Source organism: Hordeum vulgare, chromosome 6H (genome assembly GCF_904849725.1).
Source record: "Hordeum vulgare subsp. vulgare chromosome 6H, MorexV3_pseudomolecules_assembly, whole genome shotgun sequence".
Lineage (NCBI taxonomy): Eukaryota > Viridiplantae > Streptophyta > Magnoliopsida > Poales > Poaceae > Hordeum > Hordeum vulgare.
The window spans coordinates 375,249,264-375,271,659 of NC_058523.1; the positions used below are offsets into that span (position 1 = coordinate 375,249,264).

Here is a 22,396-nt window from a genome sequence, read left to right on the forward strand (position 1 = left end):
TGTACTGACCCACGAATGCAGGGGCGGAGCTCGTACAACAATTACCTAATTATGTTGGAGCTAAATTACCTAATTATTTCTTTTTTGAGCTAAATGGGCTAATTATCCCATTTTAGAGGAAAACAAGCTAAGTATATAATATTAATGAGCTGGGTTGTGTCATTGTCCTATACTACTTCTTTTCTTCTTCTCCTTCTTATTTTTGTCTTCTCCTCCTCCTCCTCCTCCTCTTCTTCTTCTTCTTCTCCTCCTCCTCCTCTTCTCCTCTTCTCCTCCTCCTCCTCTTCTCCTCCTCCTCCTCTTCTTCTTCTTCCTATTCTTTCTATTAAGCAGGTCCAGAAGTTGCCCTTTTGGTCCAGAGGACTTTCCAGGTTACCTATACTACTTTTCAGGTTATGCCATTGTTGGGTTAATTAGCCCATTTTGCCTATTTCTTCTCTTCTTCTCTTCTTCTTCTCTTCTTGTTTTCTTCTTCTTTTCTTCTACTAAATCTACTAATTAACTAACAGAATCTACCACTAAAACTACTAATTAACTACTAATCTACCACTAAACTACCTACTAAATCTACTAATTAACTAACAGAAACTACCTACTAAATCTACTAATTTATTCTTCTTCTTCTTCTTCTTATTTTATTTTTTCTTTTTTCCTCTTATTCTTCTTCTCCTTCTTCTTGTTTTCTTCTTCTCTTCTTCTTCTTATTCTTCTTCTTCTTCTTCTTATTTTCTTTTTTCCTCTTATTCTTCTCTTCCTCTCCTATTTTTCTTCTTCTTCTTCTTCTTGGTTCTTCTCCTTCCCTTCCTTTTCCTTCTTCTTCTTTTCCTTCTTCTTCTTATTTTTCTCTTCTCCTTTCTCCTTCTTCTTCATCTCCTTTCTCCTCCTTCTTCTTCTTCTAAACCTAAACTAACTAAACCTAAACTAAAACTGAAACTAAAACTAAAACTAAACTAAAACTGAAACTAACCTAACTAAAACTGAAACTAACCTAACTAAATCTGAAACTAACCTAACTAAAACTGAAACTAACTAAACAAAAACTGAAACTAACCTAACTAAACCTAAACTAAAAATGAAACTAAAACTAAACTAAAAGTAAGAACTAATTAAACAAAAACTATTAAAAAAAGAAGAAACAGAAACTTACCAGGGGGAGGAGGGCCGCAGGGGGAGGAGGGCGGCGGTGGAGGAGGGTGCAGGGCGGCGGTGGGGTGGGGTGGGGAGGTGGGGTGGGGGTGGCGTCGGCGGCGGCGGCGGTGGGGGCACAGGGAGGAGGAGGAGGGCCGCAGGGGGGGCGCAGGGCGGCGGTGGGGTGGGGAGGTGGGGTGGGGGTGGCGTCGGCGGTGGGGCGGCGGCGGCGCTGGGGGCCGGGGGCTGCTGCGGCGGCGCTGAGGGGAGAGCAGTGAGAGAGAGTGCGTGGGAGAGAGGAGAGAGGTGGGGCGCGCGGCGACCGTTAACGTTTGGGGGGTCCATCCCCTTTGCCGTCTGCCACGGACGGCAAAGCTAGTCAGGCAGATGGCAAAGGGGTGGGTGGGGCCGGGGTGGGATGGGGAGAGAGGAGGGGGGGGTGGGATAGCTTTGCCGTCTGCCATCCCTACCTTTGTCGTCTGTTGACAGACGGCAAAGAGGTGGCTGTTGGCAAATATGTATTTTGCCATCAGCCTCCTCTTTACCGTCTGTTTTTTGCCAACACACGGTAAAGAGGTTCTTCGCCGTCTGCTGGCTGATGGCAAAGATTTAGCAGACGGCAAATATAGGAATTCCAGTAGTGTTTGGGTCAAGGTAGAAGACCATGGTTACAATGTTTAGTGGCTCTCGCATGCATACCTTTTTAGCTGTCAAAGAGCCATATTACTTTGTCTTCTCCTTTGTGTTTGCCTACAGATTCCAGCTCTAGTCCAATGCATGAGCACGCTTATTATTGTTCACATCATTCGGTCGTGCAAGTGAAAGGCAATAATGACGATATATGATGAAGTGACTGAGCCTGGAAAAGCTGGTATGAACTCGATCTATTTTGTTTGTGTAAATATTACTAGCTCATCGTGCCTGGTTCAACTTTGTTGTGAGAGAAACATGTTTGCAATGATAACTTAGAGATCATAGTTGCTGATGCCATGCTTAATTAGCTAAGAGCTTATAATGGTTTGTCTTGGATGCCCACATGAATGTTGAGATACCTATGATGTAGTATGATAGGATGGTATCCTCCTTTGAATGATTCAAGTGGCTTGACTTGGCGCATGATCACGCATGTAGTTGAAACAAAATCAACATAGCCTCTATGATATTCATGTCCATTGTGATTTTATGTCCTACTCATGTTCGCACTCAATGTTAGTTATTCTCAATGCATTTTGATGACTGTTGTCGGTCTCTAGTTGGTCGCTTCCCAGTCTTTTGCTAGCCTTCACTTGTACTAAGCGGGAATACTGCTTGTGAATCCACTTCCATAAACCTAAAGTTATTCCATATGAGTCCACCATACCTACCTATATGTGGTATCTACCTGCCGTTCCAAGTAAATTTGCATGTGCCACTTTCTAAATCTTCAAGAAATAATCTGTTTTGCATGCCCGAACAGCTCATGTGGTGACAGGGGCTATCAGTATCTTTCATGCTAGGCATGTTATCCTCGATATGTGTTTATTCACTATCATTCACAAGAAAGGGGTCGATAATTGGAATTCCCAGTTCCATGCTCAAATCGAAAAGATAATTGCAAACAAAACTCCCCCAGGATTGATGGTGGTATGGACTGCACCCGAGGATTCGACTAGTCGTGGAGTGTGATTGATTGGTGGTGGGGGAGTCGAAACTTTACTTTTCTGTTTGGGAACCGCCTATAACATGTGTAGCGTGGAAGATGATGAGAACTATTAGTCATTGCGTTGACAATGAAAGCATGCCACCCAAAATTATTATCTCTGTTTTCAAAGCTTGAGCTCTGGCACCTCTGCAAATCAATGCTTCCCTCAGCGAAGGGTCTGTCTACTTATTGATCAAGATGATCTTGCTAAAGAATTGAAGTGTCAATGTTGTATGTGATGTGATGACCTAAGTTTTTTTTCACTCGAAGAATTTACGGTATTTGTTGTGGTGCATCTCCATGGAGTGATTGGCGACGTCGTACATGTTCGTCCTCGATCGTCCCTTTGATGTTCGATTACTCCCTCTACATCCGAGGGTGGGCTACAAATTCACCTTCATCTCCTATGCTCTTTTAATCATGTCACAAGATTTCATTTTCACGTCAAGTCGCGTAACCTAGGCGTCTCTCGTCCAAAATGGTTGCATCGATAAAGATGCATTCAATTGCATATTTATCACGCAACTCTTTCGGATTGTCTAGCATTTTCCATGGACAACCCGAGGATGTGTAGATTAGGTACGTTTTTCATGCTCTACCTAGTTCCGAGATAGGATTTTGGTGCCACCTCCCTATTGTTCTCCGGAGCACATTCTCTCGGCTATTTCACAGCAGGGAGGTGTCGCCAAAATTTTGTCTCGGGACAGGGAGATCATGGAGAACGTACTCAATCTACACATCCTCAGGTGGGATTAGGACCCATCTTTACCTATTAGAGATGTTGGTGTATTAAATACTGTCAATGCAGTAGAAAATAAAAAATTTGATGTCATTACTTTAAATAAATCCTTAATTTTGTTGTGTGGCTCCCAATAAAGCACAGGCTGATAGATAATCACTTGATGTACAATGGTTTTATCCGTCGGAATCAAGTAAAACGAGAGTGGGTTCCGAAAAACGATGTGTTTTTATGGAGATATTCAGTCGCGAAATGAGCATTATCCTAGAGTGCCCGTGTGCGAAATGTGGCAGACATCACCGTAAACATAAGGAATATATGACTCTACACCTTCGCACGTATGGATATATGAAGGGCTTTGACATGCCGATAAACTTTGCCGAGTGCGGCCATGTTAGAGAGGAGGTGTTGTGACAACGCATTGGTGGATATGAGGGCGATGGGGTTAGAGACATGCTAGATGATATCTTTGCTGCATAGAAGGCACATGCAACACCTTCAGAGAATAAACTAGAGAAGCCGGAGGCAACCGCAAAGGCATTCTTGGAGATCTTGGAGTCATCAAAGAAAGCTCTTTATGCGGGTGTCAAACTCTCCCAGCTGGATGCCATCTCACAACTAGTGGAAATCAAGACCCAGTTTTGCATTAGCCGAGGTTGCTTCGAAGCATTTCTGGGAGTATGGGCTAACAGCCTCACTGAGGATCATCAACTGCTGAAAAGCATGCACGGCACGAAGAAACTCATGAAGGCACTGCCTACGGATTATGAGGAAATACATGCTTGTCCGAAGAGTTGCCTTTTATTTAGGCACGAGTATGCAAATGAAAATTACTGTAGAGAGTGTGGGTCCTATTGGTACCTTCAGGTGGTCCGTAAGAATGGTACTAAGAAGCAACTATGCATCCCCGCAAAGATTCTTTGCTATCTTCATTTCATAGAAATATTGCAGTGTCTTTTCATCACGGAGGAGTCTGCCAAAATAATGAAGTGGCACAAGGAAGGTAAAAGCTACAATCCAAATAAACTCATACATCCACGTGATGGCAAAGCATGGAAGTCGTTCGATAAAGAATACCCTGAGGAATTAGACGAGGACGGGCATCTCAAAGTTTCCTTATTAGGTGATGGCTTCAACCATATGGTATGTCGTCCAATCCATACAGCTTCTGGCCCGTGTTTTTTATTCCGCTCAATCTCCCTCACGGTGCCCTAATGTCATGCAAGACCATGTTTTTTCCGCTGAATACCCGGGGAAGAATTTGGGTGTGTTTATGCAGCTGCTGGTGGGTGATTTGCACCATTATTGGTACTTCTCGAGGTTGACATATGATCGAAATTTGTAGAGAAATTTCTTGATGAAATTTTGGTTGGTGTATTGCATGCATGAATTTCCTGGCTATGACCTATTCTACGGATGGGGTACTAGTAGGAATATACCATGCCCGGTGTGCATGCAGGCTCTGCATTTCATTTGGTTGACAAAGGATTGCAAGTATGTAGCCTTTGACCATCATCGATAGTTCCTCTCTACAAACCATCCCGATAGCAAAGACAAGAATAACTTCACGAAAGGCCGTGTTGTCCATGAAGTAAACGAGATTCAAACATTTTTGGAGCAGATGTTCTTGCTCAGCTAAAAGCTCTCAAGCCTAAAGGCGCAGGAAAATCCAAAGCCAAAGACAAAGCCAGAGCCAGAGCCAAAGGAGAAGGTGAAGGCGAAGGTCAATGCAAAGGCAAAGGCAAAGTCAAAGGCTTTGAGGGATATGATGAGATGCGCAACTGGACTCACATTACCCCCTTCACGAAGCTTCCCTATTTAAAGGGCCTCAAACTTCCTTATAACATCGATGTGATGCACACTGAAAAGAATTTCGCAGAGTCCCTTTTTTCCACAACCCTCAACATTCCTAATAAGACAAAGGACAACGTTAGAGCTAGAGCCGATCAACAGAAACTTTGTGATAGGACACTTCTAAACATCTAGCCTCCCACACACGGTCGAAGAAACTAGTCCAAGCCCGATGCTGACTTCGTCCTTAAACCACTAGAAAAGAAGGAGGCACTTAGGTGCCTCAAATACATTGTGAAGTTTAGTGATGTTTATGCATCAAATATAAGTAAGGGAGTCAATCTATCAATGGGTAAAGTGACCGGGCTCAAGAGTCATGACTATGATGTATGGATTGAGCGGATAATGCCGGTGATGGTTCGAGGCTATGTCCATAGCGTGTATGGCGAGTGCTTGCGGAGCTAAGACATTTCTTCCGCACACTCTGTGCTAAAGAAGTATGTCCCGAGGTGATTAGACAATTGCATAAGAATGCACTGGAGTTGATATGCAAGCTAGAGAAGATATTTCCGCCAAGCTTCTTTACTCCGATGACACATCTCATTTTGCACCTCGCGAACGAGGTATTGTTGGGGGTCCTATGCGGAATTGTTGGTAGTACGTCCCTGAGAGACAGAACAAACATCTCTGGCAGAAATATGGAAACAAAGCTAATATTGAAGCTTCCATAACTAAGTCAGTTATCCTAGAGGAGTTGTCACCCCTTAGGACATCTTACTATCCAAACCAGATTCCCACTCTGCATAATAAGGTGCCTCGACACAATATAGAAGAGCTCAGGTATAAACCCAAGCTCCATCTATTTAGTGGGCAATGTGGTAGGGCTGGGGGCTCGAAATCTATAACATGCCAGAACAAGAGTGGGAGGACATCATGTTTTATGTCTTGCACAACATCAAGGAAGTTGAGGATGAGTGGATGAGGTAATATCACTACACCATACCTTTGTGGCTTGCACAACATTATGTTCTATTTTCACTTAGTCTCAGTCTAACACCGATTTTATTCTTTTAGTCAATTCGTTGATGAGGAGTGGCAGGGAATGATTCGTCCTACTGAGGCGAAGACACTTACTCTTCTCTTGCATGGAAATCCTCGAAGGAAAATTATATTGCTTGGTTCATGGCGAAATTAATTTTTCACTTTCCCCTATTAAGTACCTAGTTCAACATTCAGTAATTAACCAAACTAATGCACCCAACAATTTCAATTAAACTTGTAGGGAAAAGATCGGACCATATCTATGGATGACGAAATGAGATGGGTTCCATGGGTTTTAACCCAAGGGTCATGACATATGAAAAGTATGATGTGAACGGGTATATATCACTTCCATACACAGGAGCACCAAAACAACCGACGCGATCCCAAAACTATAAATGCTGGAGTGTACACCCCAAGTCAAAATGCAATTGACAACTACGGAAGAGTAGAAAAATATACGAGCTTATATTCAACCATGGGCGCGAAACCCTAAGTCTCCCTATGTTCAAATACGATGGTTCGAATCAGTTGACGGGCTAAGACATAAGCCTTCTGTTGGTTTGTTAGAAGTTAAACCATCAACCGTCTATCCGGAGCGGATCTCTTTATTGTGGTTACCCAAGCCACACAAGTTTATTACCTGCCTTACCCATGCCAGAAAAAGTACCTAAAGGGTTGGGAAGTTGTGTTCAAGGTGTCACCACATGGTAAACTAACGGACCCGAATGATGGCGATTACTACAATATTAACCCCATGACATAAGAGGGAGTATTCTATCAAGAGAAACTTGATGATGACGTTGTCAGAAACTATGACGCTGACGCCTTGGGTGATGATGATGTGGATCCAAACGATGATGATGCACGGAATGATGGTGAGACCATTGTTAATGAAGCCGACATACTTATGCTAGAAAAATTATATGAAAACGCTCATGATGAGGAACATCCTCCACCTCTGTCAGATAATGTAGATGATATGCGTGATATTGATCATGGTATGGCTGATAGTGATGATGAAATCAGTTACAATAGTGATGATTCGTATGGGTTCTAGCATATGTACATTTCATTTCTTTTTTTCCGTGGTTTATAAATATGCCTTTTGATTCTTATTTTTAGCGTTCTTTTCTATTCCTTATTATTATGCTTTTTTCTTTATTAATATACTTATTGTTTATTCTCTGTTCAGTGCAGGTTTGCTAAGCATGGGCAAGGGGAAGGCCGATGACATTGGTTTCCTATCCAAACTCACCGCGCGGGCTAGTCGGAGTGGTCGACCCCGTAATTCCCCCCCCCCCCGACTACTTGAGGATGACTCCTCACAAGGAGGTCGAGGGAGAGGTGCCCCTAGAGGAGGACGGGGTGGGGAGAGCCCCTAGAGGAGTACAGGGTCAGGGCCAGAAACAACGTTCCCTCATCGACTTAGGGGTGTCTTCTTCGAGGCCTTCCTCTAGTGAGGTACCGTCTACCGAGGAGGAGGGGTGGAGGAGGGGCAGGAGGTTCGCGAGAAGGTTAAGGAGGAGGAGGAGGTTGGGAAGGAGAATGAGTAGGAGGCCGGGGAGGAGTAGGAGGAGGATGGTGGTGGCTGTGAGGATGGTGGTGGCGGGGAGGGGGTTGGCAACAAGAAGGGGTGCTTGTGTGGTGCTGCAAAACTCCCTCGCCTTCATGCTAGAGAGGAGCACAAATGGCTCATAGAGCCAAGGGGGAAAGAGTAAGTGGTCATTAATCATTTTAATTATTTTGCTTGTACAGATGCTCATATATTTTTTATTGTACACATGTTCATAGTTTCTATCTTTTGCAGCAACTGGATAGTTCCTTCAGAGGTCCATCTTTCAAACGGCGACATCACTGTCTTGTTGAAGGAACATTGGCCCGGGTTGATTGCTCGGGACACGAAGGACCTGGATCGCGTGGTTTCGGCGACGAGCTGGGACCACTACGAAGCGGCCAGCCAAACCATAATACATATGTTGACGTTGTGTACATAAATTTTTGGGCAACTTCTCTTCAGAATCACGAGTCTTGAGTTTCATTTGTAGTTTATCATCAAATGATTTAACTTATGGCTTCTTTCATTCTAGTTTACGAACAACTGTAGAAATACTATCGAGTTCTTGAGGAGAACAAGTCCATTGCCGATGAGATCTTTGTGCGGGCTGCGAGGAACAAGGTCCGCCAGATTTAGTATGAGGTGCATTGGGTGGCCATCATGCAATATTATCATGACAAACTTGAACAAAAGATGACCAAGGAAGAAGCATAGAGTCAGAAGCTTACCTTGGAACGGGAGGAGTACTTGATGGTAACTATTATACTTTTCATTCCGACATTTATGGTAAATTTCATTTTTTCTGTGTTCGCATGCCATTGTGCTTTCTTTATGTAGGTTTGTCCTGGTTGGTGTTATGGACAACCTGAGGCATGGGAGGCATTGGTGGATCTATGGCTCGGTCAGGATGTCGAGTGGGCTGCTAAGAGCCTAAAAAACTGGGCTAATCGAGGGACCGACGAAACACATGGTCAGGGAAACCGGAATCACTGGAGCCACAAGAAAACTCAGGTATATCTATGTACATGAAATATTATTCTTCTTCTATTTACCGTTACTTTCTTATGTATGTATAACCTCGATTTGGTGGTGCGGGAGGAGAAATTGAAGCGACCGCTCTCAGACATAGAGGCGTGGGAGCTTCCCCATGTGCGGACTAAGCCCAAGGTAGGCAAGGAAAGTACTACGGTCATAGCGGGGAGAACCTGGAGGTCTATATGGAGCGTTATCAGAGTTTACATCTTAACACACATGAGCTGTTAAAGAGGATACAGATGACATGGCCGTGGTCGGCATAGGGCCAAAGAGTCATGGTCGACACGTGGTTCCAAATGCTGTGGTCACTCCTTCTGTCTCCTACACATGGATCCGAACTACCAACCCGAGCCCGAGGCTGCCCCTGAGCACGACCAGTGCACACTCGCAAGCTCTCATAGCACAGCAACACTTTGTAAGTATTTTCCATCTTATCTTCCTTTTTCTCACTTTATTTTCCGGATTGAGATGTTTTACGAGTTTCATCATTTCATATTGTAGGCCTACATGGACTACACACATCAGGAAGTCATGGCGTGGAACGCGGAGGTTCCAGCATTCACGGAGCACGGACACTGCATGATGAGGGTTAGTTTAGCCACTTTCATTTGACTTCCATATTGCACATTCATTCCTTCTGACCTTCGTGTTTGCTTGGTCCACTAACCTGCAGCTTGTTTTTTAATCCATGGCGATCGACATGGTTCATGTAAAGGAACCAGCCCACCAACTCCTGGACAACAACAAGTATCGTCTACGTATGAAGAATTTTTGGCACAGCATAGTTGGACTCCGGTTAGTACATCCCCAAACTATTCAACAACTACTAAACATTGTAAGTATTTATGTTCAACACAATCATATATCCCTTAACATTTCTTTTCAAATATCCAGGGAACAAGTGAATCATACGTTTGTGGTGGTGCCAGTGATGGCATCACTCCCGAGTCACGAAGCCCGATCACTCCGATCCATCATGGAGGTGGCGGTGGCAGTGGCGGTGCTGGTAGCAGTGATGACCTGGGCTTTGCCGATCCTGGTGGTGACAAACTTGGTGGTGGTGGTGGTGGTGGATCTTTTGGGGATTAACCATTTGGGTGGTGATGGTGGATGTATGATACATATTTTGTGATAATGTTATCTTGTGATGTTTCGACTTAGTGATGATTATATCTATTATCTCGTGATGATCCGACTTATGATACTCTTCTGTGATATATATGTGTATTTGAATATATATGTAATGTGTATTTGAATTGAATTCAAACAAAAAATCTAAAAAAACAGGCAGAAACTATGCCGACCGCCTTGCCGTCGGCGTAAGAGCGGTGCGTGCTACCATGGGCAACACGTGTCGCATGTACGCCAACAGTCTGGATGTCGGCATGACGTAATACTATGTCGACGGCCAGGCCGTCGACAGCGCAACGGACCAGGGCGCATCAGAGCATTCCATGTGTCACGTCTATGCCGACGGCCAGTCCGTCTACATTTACGCTATGCTGACGGCCTAGCCATCGGCTACTCTACGAACCAGGACACCCTAGAGCCTCCCACGTGGCAGCTGTACGATGAACGTCTGGCCGTCGGCATAGTTTTACGCTAATGCCGATGGCCAGAGAGTCAGCATACAGCCGACACGTGGGCGCATTCTATTGGATAAAGTGTGTCGACGGTGCCGTCAGCTACCGTCACGCGTACACGGTTATCGACGATGAATCTATGTATACGACCGTACGGACACCGTCGGCATAGACCTATATGCCGATGGTTTTTTTTCGCCGATGACCCCACCCAGATACGCCGACGTTCACGTTGCCGACGACGTTGCACCGACAGGGGCCGTCGGCAGAGATCTATCCCGATGGCCTTCTGCCCTGTGCCGACGGTGTTAGGCCGTCGGCGTAGCCCGTCATTCCAGTGGTGCACAACTGGCGTACATGAGATTGTTCAATATATAGACGGAGTGGCTAGTACATACGTACCTTTCACCAGCATGCAAACGTTCTGAGTAAAAAAAAAGGTATAAACCTAGCTAATTACTTGCTGTAAGAAGAAGTAGCTAATTACAGTACTTCACTCAGCGTCATAGCCAGCCGTATTCGTTATAAAGTTCTCTCAGTTTTGTTGCACTACTGTGTGGCTAAGATCAGATACATAGGAGCACTTCTTCGGTTGACAGGTCATACTCAAAAATTAAACATTAATGCATCATATATAGTACATGTGCAACTATTTCACTAGTAAGAGTGTAGCATCATGATCAATGTTGCGCACCAGCCACCAATAGTACCATACTATTACTGGCCCCATCTGATGACAGAGAGATGCACACATTTGGAAGCAACTAAAAGGGTAGAACATATTCAAACAAAAGGGCGACTTTTCAAAGGAAATATTGGTAGCCAAATCTCCTGATCCACCCAATCATTGTACCCTGACCGCTTACAAGTGTTTTGCATGTACCATGCAGGTGGTGGGCTTTTAATTTCATCCACACATCCGCCTACTTAAATGGAAAGTTTGGGATAACCTTTTATCAGCAAGATAGCTAGATTAAATATAACTGCGGAACACCGGGATAGATGTCACTTGACATGATAGACAGAAAAAAATGCACAAAAAACATTAATACTAAAATAAATACACTTATTTTCAAGTATAACATGTTTAAGGCGCAAAAGTTCTTTGAAAACTCATCTGTTTACCAATGATGTTAATTATTATCTTACAATAAGTCATGTGTATTTTTTATATGTATAACCATACGTGAAGGTGATATTACGCTTAGTCAATGTAACTTTGAAGTAAATACAAACATTTTTCATTGAGATGTAAATTTCGAGAAGTGTCATGTATATAACCACATGAAGTTAATAATACATACAGTTTTTCTATGGTATGTATTCTAGTCCTTGCAGCAATTTTAATTCAACAGTTGACCCGTACGCGCATATAACTTGGTTTTGGTACCCTAGACATTTGAGTTATAAATAGAAATATCAGAAGAAATACATGGTTTATACTTTCAAATTTTGTATAAGAGAGAAATAATCAACCATCATTGTTTTCATATTTGTAAGAGTCATGAAACACAAAACGAGAGCAAGAGTTCATATTAAACAGATTTAGAAGTTTAGGACTAAGTATTAAATTTCTTGTAGTTCAAGACTCAAGTTAGACTGAACACAACAATCCAATGTTTAAGACAAACAGTTTTATTTTTCTGGTTTACTTTTGTGTTGAATCGTGATGTTACTCAGTTAGTATTATATGTACGCAATTGCTGCTGTACACGATATTTCAAGGTTGTTGTATCGAGAAAATGAGGTAGTTGTAGGATAATGCCGAGACAAATAGTAAAAATTGGAAAACAATCCATGTGGGACAAGGAAAGGCTCGTATGATAACAAAGTCGATATATTCTTTAACAGCAACAGCAAAGTAAAAGGGACTACAAAAAAATCTACACAATTATCTTCTGACTTATTTTCCCTCGACGAAAAGGAAGCATGTTTTCTTTTTCTTTTTTGCAAGTTGGCAGATTTTGTATCATCTATAAACTAGTTGGTCAGTACTACCTGCCACATGCGGCGGCACGACATGAATCATCTTTCTAAATGACGATGAATATGGATGCGGACACGAGTCCTAAAAAGATGAGAATTCCTTTGGTTAATAATCATGCACCGCGGTTTTATGCGGAAGCATTTCATACGTGCGTTAGGCTGGGGCGGAGTTTCATGTTTGTCGTCTCCTCACATGGACATGCAGCCGCGCGCGCGGCCATTCATGGTGTTCTGCGCGGTAGGCCCCTGGCCGTCTCCAATCGTACGGACATGACCGGGCCCCACCACTTTACGGGCCGTCCATTGGATGCTGGACGCCCTCAGATATGTTCCTGTGCGTGCGTGATGGAGCTGCGCCGAGCAGCTTGGACTCTTCCGCGGGACGATCTCAGCCGTCCGTGTCCCGGTCGACGGGTGAAGACGGCGCAAAGGACATCCCACCACTGCTGGGGAGCTATACAAATGGAAGAGGTGGTGGCGACTGGCGAGAGAGACCGGGACAGGGGGGGTTGGGGAGGTGCCCCTTGCTCGCTCGCTCGCTTTCTCCTCCTCCCCCACCATGGACATGGATGGAAAATAAAAGGATTTCACCTTTAGTCATGTCACCTCTCACCTCGCACTCAACAGTGTCTCCCTCTTCCCCCCCTCTTTCACCTAAAAGCCCTAACAGTGCTGCACCTCTGTATCTGTCCTACCGTCTCCCCCCTCTCTCTCTCTCTCTACGTCCCTGCTCCATCTCTCACTCACTTCACAGATCCCCCCCTTTTTTAGGCCAAACAATCCATCCACCGCACCCTGTACCCCACCTAAAAATAGCAGCGGCAGCATGCCAATGCAATCCCTTCAAGGCTATTCCAGCACATGAAGAAGGTTTCGTGTTCGAACAACAAGCTCTGGCCAGCTGCAGCAGGAGCAGCTTAGGTCAGATTAATGGACCTATGAGCATAGCAACGACCACTACTGCTGCTACTTGAGGACAGGAGGGGTAAGTGGCAAAGCAAGCTAATTTCTGCGTTAGCTTTTTTTTCTTCTCAGACTTACTTCTATATATCCACCTGTTCCACCCTCCCCTGCAGATTCTCGAGCCAGTTTCTTCACCTCCCGCCGACGCTCCCTCGAAAAAGGGATCAGCCGCGCCCCGCCGTGAGGAAAGGTATGTTGAGCATGTAACCACTCCGGTAAAAGAATCCGGCCGTCTCGCACATGTGTATGCACATATCTTGGGAGTATATCGGTTGGCATACATACATCCCTTTCACACACGCACACAGAGCCAAGGGAGGGAGGGAGGGAGCGGAGTGTGCACCACCAGCCTCAAATACGCACGCATTCATCAGCTACCTTCATCTTTCGTGTACTATAATGGCGGAGCTTGTTTCTCTTGGGCGTCAGGTTGATCCATGGACCTGTCGCCAAACCCCGAGAGCCCGAATGCCCCGGGCGGCGGTGGCGGCAGCGGCAGCGGAGCCGGTGGATCTAGCGGCGGTGGCGGGGCGTCCTCGTCGGCTGGGGGTGGAGGCACGCCGCAGACGCCCAGCCGGTACGAGGCGCAGAAGCGGCGGGACTGGAACACGTTCGGGCAGTACCTGCGGAACCACCGGCCGCCGCTGAGCCTTGCGCAGTGCAGCGGCGCGCACGTGCTGGAGTTTCTGCGGTACCTGGACCAGTTCGGCAAGACCAAGGTCCACACTGCGTCGTGCCCCTTCTTCGGCCACCCGAACCCGCCGGCGCCCTGCCCCTGCCCACTGCGTCAGGCGTGGGGGAGCCTCGACGCGCTCGTGGGACGCCTTCGCGCCGCTTTCGAGGAGCACGGCGGCCGCCCCGAGTCAAACCCCTTCGCCGCCCGCGCGGTCCGCCTATTCCTCCGCGAGGTCCGCGAGCACCAGGCTCGCGCGCGCGGCGTCAGCTACGAGAAGAAGAAGCGCAAGAAGCCGACGCCTGATGACGCCAGCGGTAGCGGCAGCCACCAGCCTCTACCCCCGCCGCCGCCGCCCCCCGCCGGTGCGGCCTGCTGAGGAGGAGAGGGGACATGTACTGCGCACGTGCCCATTTGGTATGCCGGACCGATGATGAGCATATTTTATGTAGGTCTCGATCGATTAATTGCTTGTGCATGCATGCATTGATGTTTTACTACCATTCTGCCGGGCTTAAGATCTAGACTAGCTAGATGATTCAGACTTTTATTGATCGTGCTACGTACGTACATTTGCTAGTTATTTGCTTCTGCTTTCTACTTCCAAGCTTTCTCCACCTTAATTTTTGTCTTGAACTTTGTTCTTCCAAGTAAGTGAATGCCATTGACTGATCATTGGATTACGCACATGCCTGCCTTATGTCTCACTGCTCATGGTAACACGTACATATAGTACGTACTTTGTCCTCAAGTTTATAGAGATAGCGTGCGTGTGCGTATGGTGACCGTACGCTGCGCACGCAAGAGATCGATCGATCGATGCATGAGGTGCATTGCATCTGGCGATCCCTGTCTCCCTCTCTCTCTCCCTCCTTGCTGTAGTCTTCTGGCACACTCGTGAATCGTGATCGTGAGCATTACCTTCACCTTGGTGTATGTACGTACATAAATTCCTTCCGTATCTTTTGAAACAAGAATTCAATATCGCTAGCTTTGCATTGGTTCCTTCACTCCTTGTATTGTGATCCTTTCCGCCTTATTTTCTTGCATTCCCAGCTCTAGCTGCGCCAGCCGCCACCAATGAGTGTCCGGCCGGATCCCGGCGGCGCTGTACTGTACACGTATGAAGAGGACAACGTACTGTTCCCCGTGTACGTGTGCACAGCGCGCGACGGTGGGCGGCTACTGTTGTTCTTCCTCGGCCACCCCCCGCGTCTCGTTCTCTAGCTAGCTTGTGTGGGTGACAGTGTAGAATAGCTATAGGAGGTACGAGTACGAGCGAGTGCGCTACTGTTGTCCCTCCTGCCTGCGCGTGCGTGCTAGCTGCTGGTCGGCTCGCTGTCTAAGCTACATGGCGCTCCAGATCGGGTCAAACAGCCCAATAGTTTGCCTGCCGCCTGCGTACGTCGTCCCGTCCTTCTCGGTGCAGTTAGTACTTGAGCTTACCAGCATTTGATTCCAAATAAGGAGATGGTACATTGGTCGACTGTGTCTTGCCAAATTGCATTGATTCCATAGATTTCCTACTGTTCCCTCAGCCAGATTCTACTGCTTGCTTGCTTGGCCGGCTCCTCATTTTATGCATGAAGCTAGTTTACAAAAATGATATGCAGTGTATGCACCAGCTGTGTGCCTACCTTGACAGGAAGCCTGATCAGCGATTACATTGATGAAATTTTAGAAATGACCTACACTCCCTAGCTAGCACCATTTCAAAATATATAAGGCATTGTTTCGTTTCGTCGAGACGAGGCTTTTGACAAGCAACTGCTTTGTTAATATTATGTGGTATATGCCGCCTTTCTTTGTCCCTGGAGAAATTAAGAACTCAGCAAATGAACATATATTCCTTGATCAAACATGTATTTTTTAAAATACATCAAATATGTATTAACAGTGAGGTATATACTATCTGCATTTTGCAAATTACTCAGCTTACTATTATATATTCTCACTTATACACCTACTGGCATGTTTGATGTTCTCTTACAACTGATATCCTCTTCTATTTATTCTACTATCGATCCATACATCACTACGGAACTGATAGTGTATTTGACTTTGTGTCATAGTCCCTCCATCCCAAAATTCTTGCCTTAGGTTTGTCTAAAATGAATGTACCTAAATACTAAAACATGACTAGATACATTTATATTTAGACAAATTTAAGACAAGAATTTTGGGACGGAGGGAGTACTTGATTACTGTTTTGGTACTTCTAGAATGCATGTTATATGATATTAATTGTTGCACATGTTTCTTTTCTATTCACATATCTAAGTAGTACTTCCTCTGTAAACTAATCTAAGAGCGTTTAGATCACTACTTTAGTAATCTAAACGCTTTTATATTAGTTTACGGAGGGAGTACTATTTATCAATTGAACATGTATATTTTTGTTTGGCTGGACTAGCTAGTTTTTACAATGCTAATTATATAATAGGATCTTAGTCAACCTAGTTACTCTAAAGTGTTAGTCTAAAGTTGCACCCGCAAAAAACAAAAGATAAAGTTGCAACATCAAGTTTTAGAATTCCATAGAATTTATATATATAGATTCCTAAATCTGTACCGTGTGATAGTATAAGCACATGTTACTTCGGATATTGTTCACAAGTGTGTATATATACCATATATTAATAACAATATGTACTGTAGAATGTTAGAGGAGCATAATTCTGCTGAACTTCAAGCACAAACAATTTCAACCACAAACTAATTGTCATGAACTAATATGGAAATGTAGTCATACTTCCAACTACAAACATACAAGGACAATGAATTATATGATATACTCCCTCCGTCCCAAAATTCTTGTCTTAGAGTTGTCTAAATATAAATGTATTTAGTCATGTTTTAGTATTTAGGTACATTCATTTTTAGACAAACCTAAGACAAGAATTTTGGAACGAAAGGAGTATTAAAGTAAAATAGTGTATGTATAATGTACATTCAAATCCAGAAGGTATAATTGAACAGAATGCAAATTTTATTTGTAATATAATTTCTATACGAGTAGTAGGAAGCGGCACAACCCCATGTATATATATGTAGCTTAAATAAGATATATAGCACAAATATGCATGTAATAAAGGTGCACTTGATTTTCTACTTTGCAAAATACATTCATGTGGTATCGCTATCATACATTCGTAAACGATATGCTGAGTATGTCGCTCTAATCCTAATTGGTCATATTAAATCTCGATAGAATATGTGTGTGTGTGTTTGTGGTGAGGGGGGGGGGGGGGGGTATAAAGCCATGGGACATGGGATACATAAAACAAACCCAAAAAGCCAAATTGGCAGATTATATATCGTGCGTTTTAAAGTTTAGTGTTTAGTTTCTTTTCTACGTGAAAATAATTTAAGGCTACAAGACCATGCATACAAAATTTGAGGCTACAGGTTATATACTACTATCAATTAGCATTGGAGCCAATGTGTGCAGACTAATCATAATCCGTAATATATATAATGCCATGTAAGGGGGCGGCCTGGGTGATGCACATAACGAGTACGAGGGCATATCAACTAGCATTGGAGCCAATGCTTGTGCCAACTAAAATCCGACTTGCATCAAACCTAATAGAAGTATTATGGTACTTCGCAAATAATTCCTAGTGCATAAAATGAAGACTATCAGACACACATTTGCTGTTATCATCACCTAATAATTATAAATGCAGGAACCAATTTGCTAGTGTTATATATCCCCTTTAGTTATGTGTTTTTGCAGTGCAAGGGCAGCTGCCCAGCCATACATTTAGTTTTTTGATGCATAAAATCGGAAACCACCAAAGCAACCGTGAAATCGGAGGAAATGATTGGTTGACATATGTGTATGTGTGGCTGCTGAGAGGAGTCGATCACCATGACGGGGCCTTTGTTCTTCCTTTTTTTTTTCCTTTGGCTGCGTGCATCCTGAATATCTTTGCGACATTTTATAAGTGCAGAAGTTGGATGTAATTGATATCTTTGTGATACTAATATATTCCCTTTAAAAAATAATATGACTTTTTGTTTGGGCAACATACACTCTTAGGATTAATAAGCATGATGTAGTCTTGTTCGGTTCAGACTTTGATATGTATCGTTTGTGCAGTAGGTTGTAAGACTGAGTAGGTGCTGTCACTGGTGGAAAAAAGGCCTTTGGTCGCGGTTCGCAACTGCCATTAGTCGCGGTTGCGCAACCGCGACCAACTAAGCGCGACTAAAGCCCCCCACCTTTAGTCGCGGTTGCTTAAGAACCGCGACTAAAGGCCCGTCCACGTGGGCGCCAGGCGGCCGTCGGGGCGGAGGACCTTTAGTCGCGGTTCTTCTGTCCAACCGCGACTAAAGGCCGCCACAGGTTTAGGGTTTTAGCGCGCGCGCCCCCCCCCCCCTAAACCTGTTTTCTGTTTAATTTGTATTGTTTTATTTCTTTTGTGCTTTATTTTAATTTTGAAGGAATTTCATATATTCTACGGTACTACATACATGCATATGAATGTACAATTTCAAACAAATTTGAAATTAGAACCAAAAAGAATTCAAGAGGAATATACAATATATATTCAATATCATCGGATGACCATATACAATTTTGAACAAGTTTCCATACATAATTTAATGCATATAAAGTTCTACGTCCTCGTAATGGTGTTCTCCTTTAGGATGGAGGACTTCCCTGCTGAACCATCCAGCTAGTTCCTCTTGAAGTGGTCGGAAGCGAGCTTCTGGACTAAGCATCATCCGGAGGTTATTCCTCTTAGCATTGGTATCACTCGGAACCCGCTCAGAGGTGTATCTCCGGATCATCTCACAGACATAGTATCCACATAGATTGGTCCCCGCTGGCTGAATATCCCCAGCATTCTTCGGCTTTGACCTTTTGAATTCTAGCTCTTTTTTGAATTCACCGACCTTTGTATCTACGAACCGTCTCCAAACCCTACGAGGCAAAGAAAATTAAATGAACAAGAGAGTTATTAGTTACTTGATATTAGGAAATGAACGAAATAGGCCGATCGATATAGAGCGCAAATGAATGAAAATAATTACTTCTGCAGCATTCTTCTCATGCCGCCCCAAAGCTTTGGATCCATATTCAGAGAGTCGTGGACGAGACATTCTGAGGTGTTAACTTTAATTACTAGCAGAATCCAGTGGAACCTGCGGACACGATACATGCACAGTACGTCATGCATAACTCATCGATTAGCCGGCCACATACCATGCATGGAGTAAACAAAAGAGAATGTGCTCAAGACAGAAACACTCACCCAAAATGGTAAGGAAATAGAATATCACTTTTGAGTTCCTGCTTTGTAAGAAACTGCCACAGGTCTGCCTCCATGTCGGCGGGGTGATGCTCCAACACATGTCCATTAACGATGTGTGGGTCAATGAACCCAACATCATGGATGTTCCTTACTCTGCATTCCTTAATCTTCATTCTGCATGTATAATAGCGGACACAACAATATAATTAGGACATATATATAGTGCAGGCAATATGAACGAGATGGGGTAGAAATAAATCACTTACAGAACGTAGCAACTGATGATAGATTTGTCGAGATCGCGCAGATTGAAAAGCTGGAACAATTCACTCAGTTCAATTTGTACATAGTAATGTTTGAAGTGATGCTCATGTCTAACTTCCGCATAAATATAATCTTTGGCGCTTTTATTTTTTATGTAACCCTTGTACCATTTCAGCAGACCTTTCATTTGTGGAGGTAGATCCTTTTCCTGCGCAGGCTCGACGAGAGGCCCATTCTTGACATATGTAATTACTACCTCCTTCACTGGCGCCTCATCAAGGCCTAACAGTTCACGAAGAGTAATACCTAAGTTGGCCGCTTGTTCTCTGGCACTCGTTGCAGTCAATCCCTGTGCTGCCGCAGCTTGTATGATCTCGGGGGCATCCGGACCGGCGGCTTCCACTATAAGCGGGGCAATCGATTGTTTACTTTGTTCCCCGAGCTGGGCAACTTGTTTCTCGCTTTTTTTACTTTCGGCCTTCTCCCGCTCTTTGTTCTCCTTGAACATGAGTGCCTGCCTGCGAAGTTCACGTGCATAGTCGTCAGGCAGATTCTTCGCGGCTTGGGACGGTGTGCTCAAAAATGACTTAGCCCACTTCTTTTGCTCATCAGAAAATACTGGCTTGGGCTCGGGCTCTCTTTTCTTCTTGCAGTCCGCCTTCCATTTCTCCAAATCAGCAGCCGCGGCCGCGTCGACTTCCTCGGCACTACGTTCCCAAGGCCTTGTGGGGAGAGGCTTCAGTGATGGCTCCGGTACCTTTGTGGTCTTAGGTACATAAGGGTCCGGGTTAATAATCCAGGACTGCTTCTGCTTCTGCTTCTTTGCCGGAGGTGGATTGGGGGGCGGCGTCTGATCACCCGCCGGACGAGGACGGGGGGGCGGCGTCTGATCACCCGCCGGACGTTGTGGACTGGGGGGCGTCGGCTGACGTGACGGAGGTGTAGGTGAACCGCCACCACCACCACCACCACCACCACCGCCACCGCCACCACCACCACCTTAGGGGGGTGGACTTGTTGTCCTTGGCGCCTCGCCTGGAAACTTGATAAACTTCTTTTGCCATAGAATGAAATGGCGCTTGACATCTCCAAGTCTTTTCTCCCCTTCAGGTGTAGCAATGTCAATCTCCAGGTCCTCAAACCCTTGGACTATGTCCTCCACCGTGACACGAGCATAGCCATCTTGAATGGGGTTGTTGTGGTGGAGTGCTCCAGGTAAACATGGTAAAGCACTGTCGATGGCTACCTTCATGGACATGTTCCCGATAGGATAATACAGATGACATTCTTTCATCTCCTTTATATCGTCCACGGGGTAGCGAGGAGGCTCCGGTGCAGTAATTTCGACCACCAGAGGCTCCGGTGCAGTAATTTCGACCACCAGAGGCTCCGGTGCATTAATTTCGATCGTCGGTGCATCTGCACCAGCCGGTGGGGCCTCCGTGGAAGCCACGCTGCTTCTCCGCTGCTGGCTTCCGAGATCCGCTGGATGATCTTCATGCTGCACCCGAGCTGCATCTCTTTCGGCTACTAGTACACTCATGGTTTTCTTCATCACATCCATTTCCGATGCCAACCGCGCCACAACATCTGCTTCCCGATCCATCTTTCTCTTACGGCTTCTGTAACAGTACGGGTCATCGTTCTGGGGGAACCCTATTTTCCACGGAATGTGCCCCATGCCTCGTACACGTCCTCCGTGTTCAGGATTCCCGAGGGCTTTTGTCAGCGCGTCGTTCTCTCTGTTGAACTTGATCTTCCCCTCTTGAGCATCCCTCATTGCGTCAATAAGGGCTTGGGTGGGTTTAATTAATTTGCCCCGGTAAACACACTCCCCTGTCTCCGGGTTCAGCGTTCCCCCATGCCCGTACCACCAGCTTTTGGCCCTTGGGTCCCATCCCTCCGTACCTGGACGGATTCCTCGCGCCCTCAGCTCGTTCTCCATCTTCTCCAACCTAGGCAACAAAATGCGATACCCTCCTGGCCCCATAATATGATTGTACTCCTTCTTAGCCGCATTTTCCTTATTTTTTTTCGATATTTGAATGAACTGCTCCGATTTCTTTTGCTTCACAAATTCTGGCCAATCATGTTTCAGTTTCTCATATTGTCCTTTGAAATCCGGAGTCTTGTTCTGCTTGACAAAGTCATGGGCTAGATTTTGCTTGAATTTCCGGAATGCGTCGGCCATCTTATGAAGAGCGAACTGTTTGACTAGCCTCCTCCTCTCCTTGTTTTCCTCAATCTTGTTACCCTCCTCATCGAATTTGTTGTATTCCGGAGGTAGAACGAAATGTTCCATAAGCTTCTTGAAGCAATCTTTTTTTGTTCTCTTATCGACAAAAGTGAAACCTGCAGCAATTCGTGCCTTCTTTGGCTCATTCCACTCCTGGACGGTGATCGAGACGTTGTCTCTAACAACGGCTCCGCATTGGCTGACAAACTTGGTGGCGTTCTTGCGGGGCTCCAGCGGCCTGCCGGTTGCACTGTCGACAACCTCGATGGTGCATGTTTCTCCTTGTTTCATCGTCTTGGTTGCGCTACGCTTTGACGACGTACTCGATTGTTTCGACGATCCGGCCGAGGGCTAAAATAAGAAAGAGAGTCGCACGCGTTAGTACACACATATTTATTCAAATCAGTTAGTTTGTATCACCAGAGGCTCAATGTATATATATACCTCGGCGCCG

At 45.0% G+C, this 22,396-nt stretch overlaps 1 protein-coding gene across 1 annotated transcript; it reads left to right on the forward strand.

Annotated features, from left to right (window-relative positions):
• Positions 1-13,050: 13,050 nt before the first annotated feature.
• On the forward strand, positions 13,051-14,865 carry LOC123402509 (protein G1-like3). The gene is made up of 3 exons (XM_045096431.1): positions 13,051-13,527; positions 13,619-13,695; positions 13,935-14,865. Exon 3 carries the CDS (start codon positions 13,943-13,945, stop codon positions 14,555-14,557), a length of 615 nt encoding a protein of 204 aa, XP_044952366.1. The 5' UTR covers positions 13,051-13,527; positions 13,619-13,695; positions 13,935-13,942; the 3' UTR covers positions 14,558-14,865.
• Positions 14,866-22,396: the final 7,531 nt, after the last annotated feature.